Source organism: Gracilinanus agilis, chromosome 1, assembly GCF_016433145.1.
Source record: "Gracilinanus agilis isolate LMUSP501 chromosome 1, AgileGrace, whole genome shotgun sequence".
In the NCBI taxonomy this organism is placed as follows: Eukaryota; Metazoa; Chordata; class Mammalia; order Didelphimorphia; family Didelphidae; genus Gracilinanus; species Gracilinanus agilis.
Window position 1 is genome coordinate 208,032,090 of NC_058130.1, and position 14,899 is coordinate 208,046,988.

General features: G+C 37.0%; 1 protein-coding gene across 1 annotated transcript in view; it reads right to left on the reverse strand.

Moving 5' to 3' along the window:
• SDK1 (sidekick cell adhesion molecule 1) overlaps positions 1 to 14,899 on the reverse strand; it is a 1,179,904-nt gene that overhangs the window by 920,894 nt on the left and 244,111 nt on the right. Inside the window, 1 exon segment of the mRNA XM_044659951.1 lies at positions 8,295 to 8,308. Within this exon segment, the coding sequence (XP_044515886.1) occupies positions 8,295 to 8,308 (14 nt within the window).

Sequence of the window (14,899 nt, forward strand, 5' to 3'; positions counted from 1 at the left end):
AAATTCAGGCATGAAAGCAAGAAAAACTTTCTAATAATTAGAGCTACCAAAGGAGTGCCTCATGAAGGATCATGTTCCTTCTTACTGCAGTTTTGCAAGCAAAGGATATATAGTTACTTGTCAGGTATGATGCTGCGAATATTCTTATTTAGGTAGGAAGTTGGATGGGAAAGCCTCTTTGAGGTCCCTTTTGCACACTGAGATTCTTTGATTCTTCCATCTTTTCCATTTAGCCTATATCTATTTCAGTAACACTATTATCAAATTTGCCTTTATGAGCAGTAGATAAAGAGCTATGGGCAGTAGTCCTGGAAGTGAGGCGAGGTAATTACTAGAATGCTCATAATTGCCCCAGGTTAAGTGGTTGACATCATTCTCTGCTCACAAACACAGCTCTCATGAACTTTTCAAATATTGTTCATGGCATCACTGTCCTTTAATTCAGCCTGATTTCCAACTTCAATATTATCTTCAACTCCTTTACTCTCACTTTGCATGGGTAGCCAAATCTTGCTGTTTCTACTTCCACATCTCTCAAATCTGTCCCCCTCTCTCCAATCATAGAACTAATAACCTATTTCAGATCTTTGTCACCTTCATCTGAATGACTGCAAAAGCTTCCTCATGAACCCCCAGGCTTCAAGACTCTCCCCACAAGTCATCCTTCACACAGCTGTCAAAGTGACTTCTATAAAGGGCAGATCTGACCATCTCAATCATCTGTGATAAACTCTAGTGGCTATAGCAACTCTAGGATCAAATATAAACTCCTCTGTCTGGTGTTCAAATTTCTTCACACACCACTTCCCTTTAGGCATTCCATGTTCCAGCCAAAGTATTCTTCTTACTGTGCCTCACACAACATAACATCGATTCTCTATACCTTGCTGAATCCCATCCTGAGAATGCATTTCCTCCTCATGTGTATCTACTAGAATTGATCCTGAATATTCCTCAAAATGAGGTCTTTCCTAATCCCTTAGCTACTAATGCTCCCTCCCAAAAGATTATCTTGTATCTATTTTGCACCTATTTTATATACACAGTAGAGCCCCTTATCCATGATTTGATTTTCTGTGGTTTCAGTTATCTAAAGTCAAACAAAGCCCTGTTAGTGTGCTGCCAAAGTTCCAGAAGTCTGCCTGAGACTGTGATCTGTCCCAGGCTGCTATGGTTTCTTCTCCTTCCACTTTCACACTTTTTTGGTGGTGGGGGGGGGTGTTTGGGGAGGTGGAAGGCCATGAATCATTAAGTGGACGGATGAGAGCAGGGGGAAAGAGGACAGAGATATATAGGGGTCAACAGATGTTCACTTGTATCTGTGGTTTCGTTGATCCATAGTAGGTCTTGGAATATATTCCCACAGATATGGAGCCTTAGTGTATATGGGTATGGTTATCTCCACCAAGAAAATGTAAGCTTCTTGGAGTAGTTGCTACTTTGCTTTTGTTTTTATAACTCCATTGCTTAGCAGAGTGTTTGCCAGAGAATAAGTTCTTAATACATGAATGTTGATGGATCCTAAAATAAAACAAAATATAAAAAGTGCTCACATGAGAGATATAGTACAAAACTTGAACTGGTACACCTAAATGAATTATGGGGGCCCTTTACAATGGAATCTGGATTCTTAACTCAACACCATAATTTCATAGAAGATATTGACACCAAAACAATACTGGTAGGGCTTTGAATTTCCATTATATCTGATGTTAGATTCCATTTTTCAAACTATTTTCTAAGTTGAGGCCTATACTTGCTTGTATAGCTACATACCTCTAATAGTCACATTCTTGACCTAACTCAGGAAAATAATGTAAGGAACACCTAAACAAAATAAGAGTTCACTTTAATGCTTTCAGGTTCACAAAGCATTTTCCTCAAAATTACCATGTTATGTATTATCCCCAAATTGCATATAAAGATATTGAGACTCAGAAAAATTAAATAACATGTTGGCAGTTATACAGCTATTAAATGGCAACATTGAGATTCATACCCAAGTCTACTGACTTCCAGCTCAATGTTCCTTTCTTTGGCCATGCTGTAGACTATGATTCCCAAAGTGGGCATTACTGCCCCCTGGTGGGTGCTGCAGCGATCCAGGGAAGCAGTGATGGCCACAAATGCATTTATCTTTCTTATTAATTGCTATTAAAATAAAAAAAAATAATTTCCAGGAGGTTAAGTAATATTTTTTTCTGGAAAGGGGGCGGTAGGCCAAAAAACTTTGGGAACCACTGTGGTAGAGCAGCAAAGAGTGGGGTACAAAAACAATTCAGATGTTACAACTATGTAATATTGTAGAGTTTTTGGTGCTTCATATAAAATCTTTTTTCAAATTACACTGTTTTTTTTCAATTTAACAAAAATCAATTTTCTCTTCTTCCCATTCCAAAATTAAAAAGAAAAACAAAACATTTATAACAAATGTGCACAAACAAAAAATTTTCATATTGCTCATGTCTAAAAAAATATGTTTCTTTCTGCACTCTAAAAACATCAGCTGTCAAGAAGTAAGGAATATGTTTCAACATTGGTCCTCTAGAATCATGCTTGGTCATTGTATTGATCAGAATTCTCACAAGTTTCAAAGTTTTTTGTTTTTACAGTACTGTTGTTATTGTATGAATCCTTGTTCTGGTTCTGCTCACTTAATTCTACATCGGTCTTCAGATAAAGTCTTCAGAAATGGAGGTTCGAGAATGACAGAAGTACTGTGGTTACAAATAACTATCAAGTACTGTAGAAAGTTCATCACTGAACTTCTGACCTACTGACTTTCAAGTTTGATAAAAGATACTTTATTAACATAGTCTTTGAGACCTTAAGGTGACCACCACACCATGATAAAACATAGAAATAGGACAATGGTGTCTGTACCTATTCTATTATTTTTTTGTGCTCCAATTATAAATTTACCAAGGGCAGGAACTACGAACTTGTTTTGGAGGGGCTTTGGATTTTGTATCCCCAATGCCCATAATAGTTCTTTACATGTAGTAGGCACAATATTTTAAATGAATGAATGAAAGTGATTTGAGTAGATTCAATTCAGGAGGATTTCTAAATGAACTTAGAGAATCTCAATGAACTGATATGAAGTGAAATGAGCAGAACCAAGAAAACATTGTACACAGAAAGTGAAACATTGTGGAACAATCCAATGTAATGGACTTTGCTCCTAATAGCAATACAATGATCCAAGATAATCCAGAGGAATTTATTAGAAAGAATAGTATCCACATCAAGAGAAAGAACTGTTGGAGTAGAAATGCAAAATAAAAACATATGATTTATCACTTGTTTATATGAATACATAATCTGGGGGTTTGGTTTCAAAAAATTGCTCTTTTGCAAAAATGAACAATATGGAAATAGGTATCAAGTTATAACATTTGTATAATCCAGTAGAATTGCTTGTCAGCTTTGGGAAGGGGGAGGGAAGAAGGAAGGGAAAGAAAATGTATCATGGAAATATGGAAAAAATATTTTTAAAACTAACAAAAGAGTAAATTCAATTATCTAAGTTATTATCTAATTTATACCTATTTAGCTTTTACAAACACAAACTAGTCCTTTTAAAATTAATCTGCTGCTCTACAAATATTTGATAGTTCACAATCCACAAGAAATTAGACTCCCTCCAAAAATAAACTATAACTATATTTAGTTGCTGAATTAGTAAAACTCAAATAACAGATAAAACAAAGACAGTGGCAAAATGTGGGTGATCAACATTTAGAAATTACATATATGAAATTTTGGTCTGTATTAATTATTTCCCTAATAAATTATTAGAAAACCTGGTTTATTCTCAAAGTCACCTATATTTTTTAATTTTTTAATTTTTTAAACCCTTACCTTCCGTCTTGGAGTCAATACTGTGTACTGGCTCCAAGGCAGAAGAGTGGTAAGGGCTAGGCAATGGGGGTCAAGTGACTTGCCCAGGGTCACACAGCTGGGAAGTGTCTGAGGCCAGATTTGAACCTAGGACCTCCTGTCTCTAGGCCTGGCTCTCAATCCACTGAGCTACCCAGCTGCTCCCAAAGTCACCTATATTTTATTAAACATTCCCTATAAAATCAGGTTCTAGATCTGAAATCTCACCAGATTAAATTTTCATATAACAGCTAACATATCAGGAGCAATTCTTGAACCATTTCAAAATTATCTAATGTTTGGGGAATACTGCAGCCTATAAGTTTATTTTCTGCCTCAGATGCTACATAAAGCAGTTTTTCTAAAAAATGATTTCTTCCCTCGCTTCAACTTCTCAGATAAACTAAAATGATTTAAATCACAATACATTTCCAATTCTTCCTCAGACTATTCTCATGAGAAACATATCTCAATCATATCAAACAATAACTAAGGCAAACACCTGGTGTCTGACCTACCTCTCTTTCAGGTTTCCCAATTCTATAATTTTGTTGAAAGACTTAAAAGTTATTTCTCTATTACATTTACAGGGAAAGAAATGCTACACACAATCTTGAAACACTACTACATATATCTCTTTAAGTACAGAAAGTAACTTTCAAAATCAAACTAATTTAAAATGCTGGGGGGAAAACAATTTTTAAAAATTGCTACTTAAGCCTATGATCTCACTGATGAGGGTCCTCTTTCTAGGAGTACAAATAACAAATCATACCAGCTTTCCCATTCTGTAGACTTTTGTTCAAATCAGAAATCCTTCACAGGGGGCTGGTTTGCCCAGTGTGCTAAAAGGGTACATGGTTCCTCTAGATCTTCTGACACAGGAGCTAAACCATGGGAGCATATGGGTCATTTTTTATACCTCGATCTCACTGTAACCAACCAATCAACAATCCAATTTTTTATACCTGGTAAAATATCTCTTAGATGTCATCCTTTATGCAACTACTGTGAGTTTACTCATGGCCACCATGCACCTATCTGTCATTTCAGTTTGCCACCAAACAATCAAACAAGAATGAAAAATTATTATCATCAATTTAAAAATTGAGACATTCCTCTATTTGATACTCTAAAAAGAAGAGTACTTAGAAACAATGTAGCCAATTGGGATGGAGGAGAAAATGCATTTTCTCATTTACTTAACAAATATGATAATGTCTGCTATGTACAAAGATAAATATACCTAGATATTATTAGGGATATACAGAAAAATAAAGCTTTATTCCTGCTATTAAGGAACTTGCAATCTGTGGGGGTTGGGGTGAGAAACAGGTATATAAATAAGGGTCAATATGAGTCATCAAAGGAGGATTTACTTCTGGGGAAAAAAAAGATTGATAAAAGTTTCATGAAGAGAGTAGCATTTGAAGCAGGTTTTTAAAAATGGGTAGGATTCTTATAGGCAAGGAAGGAGGAAGGGTCATCATTCCAAGTGCTAAGAAAGGCATAAAATGTCAGGTGGATGAGAAAGCAAAGAATATAGCCAAGAAACAGAAAATCATTTATCTTGTCAGTAGCATGATATGTTACTGTTAGGGTAGAAATAGAAGGTAAAGTTTAAAAGTTGAAGCAAGAATGCAAAGAACTTTGAAATCCAGATTAAGAATTCTGTAATTTATTTAGTAGTCAAAAGGGATAATTTAAAGTTTTAATTCAGTGAAAAATATAATTAAAGCTCTCCTTTAGGAGGATTAAGGGGTGGGTGGTTGGGGAGGGTGGTAGAGGAAGCATGACCTTAAGTAGATAAGAATTGACCTTGGAGTTTAGGATGATCTGTACTCAAGATTAATGCCTCTGACACAGCAATTATCAATGAACCCAAACAAGTTATTTAATGACCGTACACAATTCTCTATAATTATAAATTTCAGAGCAGTTATATATACCACTGTGTATATCAAAAGGCTGAGTTTCTTCACTAGAAGTTCTCTATATTAAAGAAATCCCAAACCAAACTGATAGCAATATATGAAATGGATAAGATGGGGGAAAGAATGGAGGCAAGAAAAGAAAATGGAACAAAGAAAATTTCTGACTTTATGGAGATAATGTTCTAAGAGAAAAATATGTTGACATAATAGCAGTTCTTTTTGGGGTGGCAAAGAAATGGAAATTGAAGGGTTGTGGGGAATGGTTGAACAAGCTCTAGCATATGATTATAATAGGATTCTATGTGCCATAATAAATGACATATAAGATGAGCACAAAAAAAACTGGAAAGACATATGGAGTGATGCAAAATGAAGTGAGCAGAACTAGGAAAATGTTCAAAGTAACAGCAATTAAGTATGATGATCAACCGTGAATGACTTGACTATTATCAGTAATGCAAGGATCCAGCACAGCCCAAAGGACGGATGACAAAAAAGACTCTCAACCAACATAGAAAAAACTGACAGAGTATTAATGATGATTGAATCAGACCATTCTTCACTTTATTTCCACCATGAATTTTTTTTTAGTGTAAGCAATATGTGTCTTCTTTTACAACAGGATAAACATGGAAATATATACTGTATGATAACACATGTACAGCATAAATTATATTACCTGACATCTTGGAGAGAGGGAAGAGGGGAGAAAAAGGAAAGGACATGAATTGCACAATGGCAGAAAACAATTATTAAAAATTATAGTAACACATTAAAATTTAAATTAAGCTATCAAAATGTGTGTATATTACATATATGGGAAAACAAATAAAGGTATATATGTAAACACAAATATATATGTATATACATATACATATACACACACACAAAATCAAATGAAATAGAATATAGTAGAATATAGTTGTACTTTGCTTTAAAAAATTAAGCAGGAGGCAGCTAGGTGGCTCAGTGGATTGAAAGCCAGGTCTAGAAACAGAAAGACCTGTGTTCAAATTTGGCCTCAGACCTAGTTATGTGACCCTGGGCAAGTCACTTAAACCCCCATTTTCCTATACCTTACCGCTATTCTACCTTACAACCAATATACAGTATTGATTCTAAGACAGAAGGCCAAGTCATAAAAGAAAAAAAATTAAGGCAAACATCAGGACTAATGAAAAAGGTAAAGGAATCATTATTAAAATTTCTAAAGGATTCACTAAATGAACTTCTTATCTTCCCCTTCTCCACTACATCCCTTTTTTCTTTATTCTTTTTACTTTACTTTGTCAGATTGTCCAGGAAAGAGAGAAGCAAAGATCAAGGCTGAAATATTAAAAAGTGATCAGAAATAAATTAGAAACTGAGATAAAGTTTATCTGAAATCATAGTGCAAATCAATAAGGAAACAAAATATAAGTATTAATATAAAAGATGACACAAGTTGAGTTTTGAAGAAAACTCAGGGATTTTAAGAGGTAGAGATGAGGAGAGAATTATTCTAGGAAAGGGGGACAGCTAGCACAAGGGCAAGGAAACTGAAGAGGAGGTGTCTTGTGGGCAAAACATTATTAAGTAGATCAGAATGGCTGGACTGAAGAGTAGAGAGAGGGAAGAAATGTATGAGGACTAGAAAGATAGGAAGGAGACCTTTTGTAATGAGCTTTAAATGTTAAATAACTTTATATTTGCTCCTGGTAATGATAGAGAGCTGCTTAAGTTTGGTGAATAGGAGGATAACATAATCAGAATTACACTTTAGGAAAACTTGCCATTAACTATGGAAATTATATTGAAGGGAGGAGAGGTTTGAGGCAGAGAGAACAAATTGGAGGTTTTTGCAGTAATCGAGGCAAGAAGGGATAAAGGTCTGAACTAAGGTGGTAAGTTGTATGAAAGGAAAGGAGATACATGTGATAGAAGCAACAAGATTTGACAATTATATGTGGTTAGTGATGGTGAGGAGTGAAGAAGGTTGAGAAACTGAGTGACAGAAGGTAAGACAGTACCCTTAACACTAACTGAGAAGTTTAGAAGAAGGATTGGTTTCTGAGGAAATATAATGTATTCTTCTTCAGATATGCTAAACTTAAAATATTGCTAAGATAGCATGTTGGAAATGTCTAAAAGGCACTTGGTAATGTGAGACTGACTGGAGCACACTTTCCACATAGAAATGGTAATTAAGATTATGGAAACTATTAATATCATCAAAATAGAGAGAGTGAAGAGAGGAAAGACAAGAAGTACCAAGGCGAAACATTAAGCAAATATGCATTAATAGGATATGACAGATAATAAAGCAGGAAAAGAAATCACTTGACCATACCATCACCCCTGCTTTCCCTAAAGTTCCAATCCCCTATTTCCAGGTTATTTCTAGGTATACGATCCATCAGCACCTCAAATTCAACGCATCCAAAACTTAACTTTTCTCATCAAAACTTGCCTTTCCCCTCATTTCTCTATTTCACCAACCTCTGAGTCACCAACTTAAAAAGTTCAATTATCTCCAACTCCATTTTCTTCTCTTCACAGATCTAATCAGTTTTCAGTGCTTGTTATTCTTCTCTCTGCAATTTTCCCCAACTCTTCTCTTTTTTTCTCACTCACACTGAAACCACCCCAATTCAAAGCCCTCATTTTAATCTTACCAAAAATATTAAGAGCCTGATAAATGGTTCTTACTCAATTGGTCCATACATGCTGTTGCCTAAATAACATTCCCAATTTACTTCAGATTATGTTCTCTTATTAGAAACAAAAAACCAAAAACCTACAATGACATTGCATTGCATAGTGGATAAAGCACAAATAAATTTTTGATGCTGTCTAATAAGATCATCCACAAATTAATGCCAACCTACTTTTTAAATCTTGTCACTTCCCCCACTACTCCACTTCACACATACATTGATTACTTCATTTAAACTAAGGTAGTCTTTATCATCTATTCTTATATTCTAACATCACAGTTTTGTATCTTTTTTTCATATTGTCCTCATACCAAAAGAAAAATCTTCCAATATCCATGTTCAACAAATGAAATTCTCTTCTGTCACGGTATATTTGGGTATTACCTCTTTCATTAATCTTTCTCTGACCTCTTCAGCCCCTACCCAAGAGAAAGAGCTTCTCTTTAACTTCAACTTGTAAGCATCCCAAGTGATCTCTCAAGCAAAAATACTCTTAGAACTCATGATTATTTGTGCCAGTGCTGGTGTGAAGTATCATAAAGAATCTTATTACTCAAGTGACCTTAAGGAAAATCAATTAAACTCTGAGACCCAGTTTTTTTCATGTGTAAAATGAGAAAATACAGGCAAATTCCTCAGTTTTAGAGGGACTTTAGGTCCTGTATCTGGAAACATAGAGATTGTGACTTCAAGACTTCTCCAACTACCCCAAACAGCATAAATCTGCCACTCCTCTGTCACTTAATTACACACACACACACACATATTAATATATATATATATATACACACACACATACACACATATACATTTATTACTGAGGAGGAATAATTCACAAAGCAGATAATTCACCAACTCAAAGTTTATTAATAAAAATACATGCCACCAGACAAATCTGGAAACATAGGGGATTCATAACATCAAGAGGAAAAGAAATTGCATATGGGGACATCATTCTGCACTTCTAGAAGCAGTGCAACTACATAAAGAAGTAGCAGTCATGCACTGCTGAGGCCACACTCTTGGGGAAGATAGCACATCATTAGGGAACCTTAGAGTGGACATAACAGCAAAGTATGGAACTAGGTTTGGTCCTATCCATATCCTGAATTTCACCCAATTGGAAGAAGACAATTTAAAATAAGCCTATAGCCCAAGGGAAGTTCAGAACTAGAAGAAAAATATAGGGGCCAAACTAGTTAATGGCATATGGTTCTCTGAGCTAGGCAAACCCATCTTGCCAAAACCTCTATACTACCCAGTGTGTAATGCCATTCCTGAAAAAGGGCATTATGGCACCCAGGCATTAATCGATTCTGTACTATGTTTTGGGTTAGGACCTGGAATATCCCCCTAGGCCATACAAGTTTGCCAAAAATGCAAGATCTGATTGTAGTTCAATCAGGGAGATTGTAGAATAAAAGGTCTTGGGGGCGACATTTGGCATACGCTCCATTTGAATGCTTACAGATAGACTATGTATGCATGCCCAAAGATAGAGGATTCAAATATGCACTTGCCAGAATTGAGGGGTTGACAGGTAGCCAGAGGTTTTCCCTGCCAAAAAGAACAATGTAGCATTCGTGATAAAATCCCTACTGAAAGAAATCATTCCTAGATTTGACATATCCAATAATATTGGGTCAGAGAGAGGGAGTCATTTTACTCATGCAATACTCCAAGAAATCTACAAGAATCTAGGAATAAAAGGGAATTATCATGCCATTTATCACCCAGAAAATACTGGGCAGGTAGAAAGATTCAACAGAGAAATTAAGACACTTATTGGCAAAATCTGTACAGAAACTCATCTAAAATGGAAAGATGCTTTGCCAGTAGTGTTATGGTATTTAAGAAGTAAACCTAGCAGGGATTTACATCTTTCCCCATTGGAAATACTATATGGCTGACCAGTTTGGCAAGGGAGAGCTCACAAAACTGCATATGTCTCAATGCTGGGGGCAGATTGTGAGCTACATAAATACATCCAGGCCCTGTAACAAAGGCTCACAGAACTCCATGAACTTGGTTTGATTCAAAAGAGAGTTCCTCTTGATTACAATTTGCATAATTTAAAACCAGGAGACACAGTGTACATAAGAAAGTTCACAAGAAAATCAGTAAAAAACCCCCCAAATGGCTAGGACCCTATCAAATTTTGCTCACTACCCCTACAAGTATAAAAGTAGAAGAGATTTGTGTTTCCATGTGACCCACATGAAACCCGAAAAGAAACATACAACTGCAGAACACCCAGAAACAAATCAAGATAGACAAATTCTAAAAGTGCTGAGGATTGAAATTCAAAATCACTGCAAATACGAAATCATTGTAAAACACAAAATTAACATAACACATCTACACCATAAGTTCCAGTGCCAAAGGAGAGATCCTGTCTGACAAGATGTACATGACAGACAAGCTGCTATGACAAGGACAGAGAAGAAATGAAAGAAAGAACAAAGAAGAGAATCATTAGAGCTGAAGGAAAAGATCAATAACTGTGAAGCAAAAAAAGGAACACTTTAAAAAACTTTTGAACTTTGAAATTTGGAAAAATGGACAATTGCAGAAAGAAGAGGACAGAAGGAAATGGTTTATGTGAGACTGGTGCGGTGATCACACAAAAATGCAAGTTAATCTCACACTTTAGGGAAAATGCAATCACAGTACATAGCATCAAAATAGAAGAGAAATCTACAGACAACTTGGAGAAAACTGACAACTGTGAAAACAAGAGTGAGTATTTTGCAGGCACAGTACATAAAGAGAACACAAAACACAACACAAAACTGATATCTAGTTGAGAACTTGTGTAAATAAGTGACTGTCTGAAGATTGTGTAAATAAAAAATGTATTAATGTCTATAATGCAAATAGTTGCAAGTTCCATAAGATTGTTTTTAAGCCCTTAACTTCTGTGTATTGGCACCTAGATGGAAGAGTGGTAAGGGTAGGCAATGGGGGTCAAGTGACTTGCCCAGGGTCACACAGCTGGGAAATGTCTGAGACTGGATCTGAACCTAGGACCTCCCGTCTCTAGGCCTGGCTCTCAATCCACTGAGCTACCCAGCTGCCCCAGTTCCATAAGATTTTAACCACAAAAGAAGATAAAGAAATTTTCTTGTCTGGTTATCATCGATATGCAGAACTAATGCTTGTACAAATGTATCATACTGTAAATAATGTAAATTTTATACACACCTATAACACAGGTTGAAAAAGTAGAATACAATTATAAATAATAGTCCCTAACCATGTAGATACTGTAACATACTAGCAATTTAACACATAATTAGGACATAAGACACAGGGATAGTGCAGAAAGGGCTAAGGAAGTTCAAAATTTTAGCAAGCTAGTGCAGGAAAAGCATGAGAATAAAATATATAAGTGCAGTTGGATAGATAACTAAGAATACTAATATAGATTCTCAATATAAAAACTAACATTGCATTTAAAACACAGGTGATTAAAAACATAATTTGATAAGAGCTAGGAATAATAAGATAGTTGTATTGCATTACTTGATAGACATATATTCAAAGTAGAAACAAATTAAAATTCTATTAAAATCACAGACAAGTCAAATAATAACTTAGAAGAGTTTCAGGATAGGAAAATTGTTACATTGTAAACTTAGACATTATGTTCAATGGAAAACTTTTCTTGTTACAAAATTGTTTTACACCCTGGAAATATTGTTATATAAATTGCAACCTCATTCCCCTACCAACCTCTCCAAAACCTGTCTTAGAATAGGAATAGATAGATAATTAGTATAGTAATAAGACAAGATAAGGATTTATTATCTTGGAGGGAGGGGGAATATAAGATAGGAATAAGAAATAGTGATGGATGAATTAAGTGGGGACTTTCCCACCACACAAAACTGGGATACTGTAAGGATGGGATTTTGTGCAAAGGAGAGGGAACCAAAGGAGGAGAAGGCAGTTGCTGACAGTTGAGACCAGCAGAGGATTCTGGAGGAATTTCTCCCAGGAAGACAAGGAGGGGTCTTCAGGCTCAGGGCTAAGAGGAGTGAGGAGGGAGAAAATCCAGTTCTGATCAGTCCAGAGGCCTTGCTGAGGATCTTTCTCTTAGAAATTGAAACCCTGATTTCCTGATAACAGCCATTTCATCACAATTCATCCTTCAAGACTATAACCATCTAGTCAGCTAAGATTTTGGACTCCATTGGGAGCAATCTCTTAGTCTCCTTAATCCATTACCCATCACCGATCCTTGCTGTGAGACCCTTTTCAGCCAAAGTTTGCAATCATAGGAAAGGATAGAAATAGAAAACAGAAATAGAAATAGAAGGGAAGGGGGGGGGAGAAGCTTAGAATTGGAACCATTAGGGTTCCTACCAAAGTGACACACCCCATAGGAATAGTGAAGAGGGCACCCCAAAATCCTTCTGGCCTTCATCCCTTTCCTCAATCCCCGATTTGTGAATAATAAAAGAACTGGCCCTGTGATAGCTGGTATACAGAACTCCCAGATGAAGAAAATGCCTCTACCAAAACAAGTTAATATTTTCTTTGCAACTTATAATCAGAGAACCATCTCAACCACAAGTGTCAAACACATATAAATGGGAGCCACTTAACAATACAGACAGATACATACCTGAGGCATGCATATTGATTTAGAAAACCACGTGCTAATACTATCTGTTTTACTATACTTAATTTATATTACTTTTTGTTTTTGTTTTTGTTTTACATTTTTAAACCCTCAACTTCTGTGTATTGGCTCCTAGGTAGAAGAGTGGTAAGAGTGGACAATGGGGCGAGGGACTTCCGGTTAAGATGGCGGCAGAGTAAGGAGCAGCTGCTCGATCTCTCCTAACTGAAGCATACAAGACTCCTCAAGGGGACATAAAAACGAACCTAGACAATCAAAGGAACACTACAACGGGGCGCAGCATTGAAGTTACACAGAATCGGGGCATTTCCACGCTATAAAGGGGTGAAACAGCTCTCACTAAAACGCAAGAGGAAGAAGCTACTCCACCCCCACCCCCACACCACGCACAGCACGCCAAAGGCAGCGCACAAGAGTGAAAGCAGGATTGGGGCAACCACTAGCAGCCCCAGGGTTTGTACCAGTGAGCTGCCAGACGTGGGACTCCAAGAGGCTGGGGGGCAGGGGGGGGAGGCACGGACTTTCCCCTGTGTCTTGTGCGGGTGAAGGTGCTGCCCTGGGTGTGAATCTCTAAAGCAGGGACTTTCCCCAAAGGCTTGTGCAGGTGAAAGCGCTGCCTAGGGCGTGAATGAAGAGCCCTAAAGCAGGGACTTTCCCCAGCTTCTTGCAGGGGGTGAAGGCTCTGCCCCGGGCGTGAATCTCTAAAGCAGGGACTTTCCCGAGCCTATGTAAGGGTGAAGGCAGGGCCCTGGGAGTGAATTAAGATCTCCAGCCCAGGCTAGAACATCGAGTGAGGACCCGGTGCAGACTGGAGCGTGGCTGTGGAAGCAGCCCCCCAAGACCTCTGAAGGAGCCTCAGGAAGAGGGTCAGACCGGAGACTACTAGAAGGCCTGACCCCGAGGACAAGAAGACCGGAGCCATCTGGTGCTTAGAGGGGGCAGCCTGAGTGTGAAGACAAAGCTGAAAAGGGGCGGGGCTAAAAAGGCAAGCCATAGGGAAGCCCAGAAGAAAAAGATTACCAAGAGAAACTCTGGAACACTCAACAACTTTTACATAGAGAAAATCCAGACCACAGGGGAGGACAAACAAATAACCAAAGCTTCCCCCCCAAAAAATGAAAGCTGGTCTCAAGATATTGAAGAGTTCAAACATGAGATGTTGAGGAAGATGGAAGAAATCTGGCAAGAAAATAACAGTTTAAAAGGCAGAATTTCGCAATTGGAAAGTGAGGCAAGTCAACTGAAGACCAGAAATGACCAGACTGAATAGGAAAACCAAAAGATTATAGCCGAAATCCAAAAGATTATAACCGAAAACCAAAAGATTATAGCCGAAAACCAGTCCTTAAAGGCTAGAATTGAACAATTAGAAACCAATGATCTCTTAAGACAACAGGAACAAATAAAACAGTCAAAAGACTGATAAAATAGAAGGAAACATGAAATATCTCAATGACAAAGTGACAGACCAAGAAAACCTGGTTAGAAGAGACAATTTGAGAATCATTGGTCTTCCAGAAAAAACAGAAGTTAATAGAAACTTGGACTCCATACTTAAAGAAATTATTCAGCAAAATTGCCCTGAAGTTCTACAACATGAGGGCAATATAGACATTGAAAGGATCCATAGATCACCCTGTACACTCGATCCAGATAAGAAAACACCCAGGAATATAATTGCTAAATTCAAGAGCTTCCAAGTAAAAGAAAAAATCTTACAAGAAGCCAGAAAGAGACAA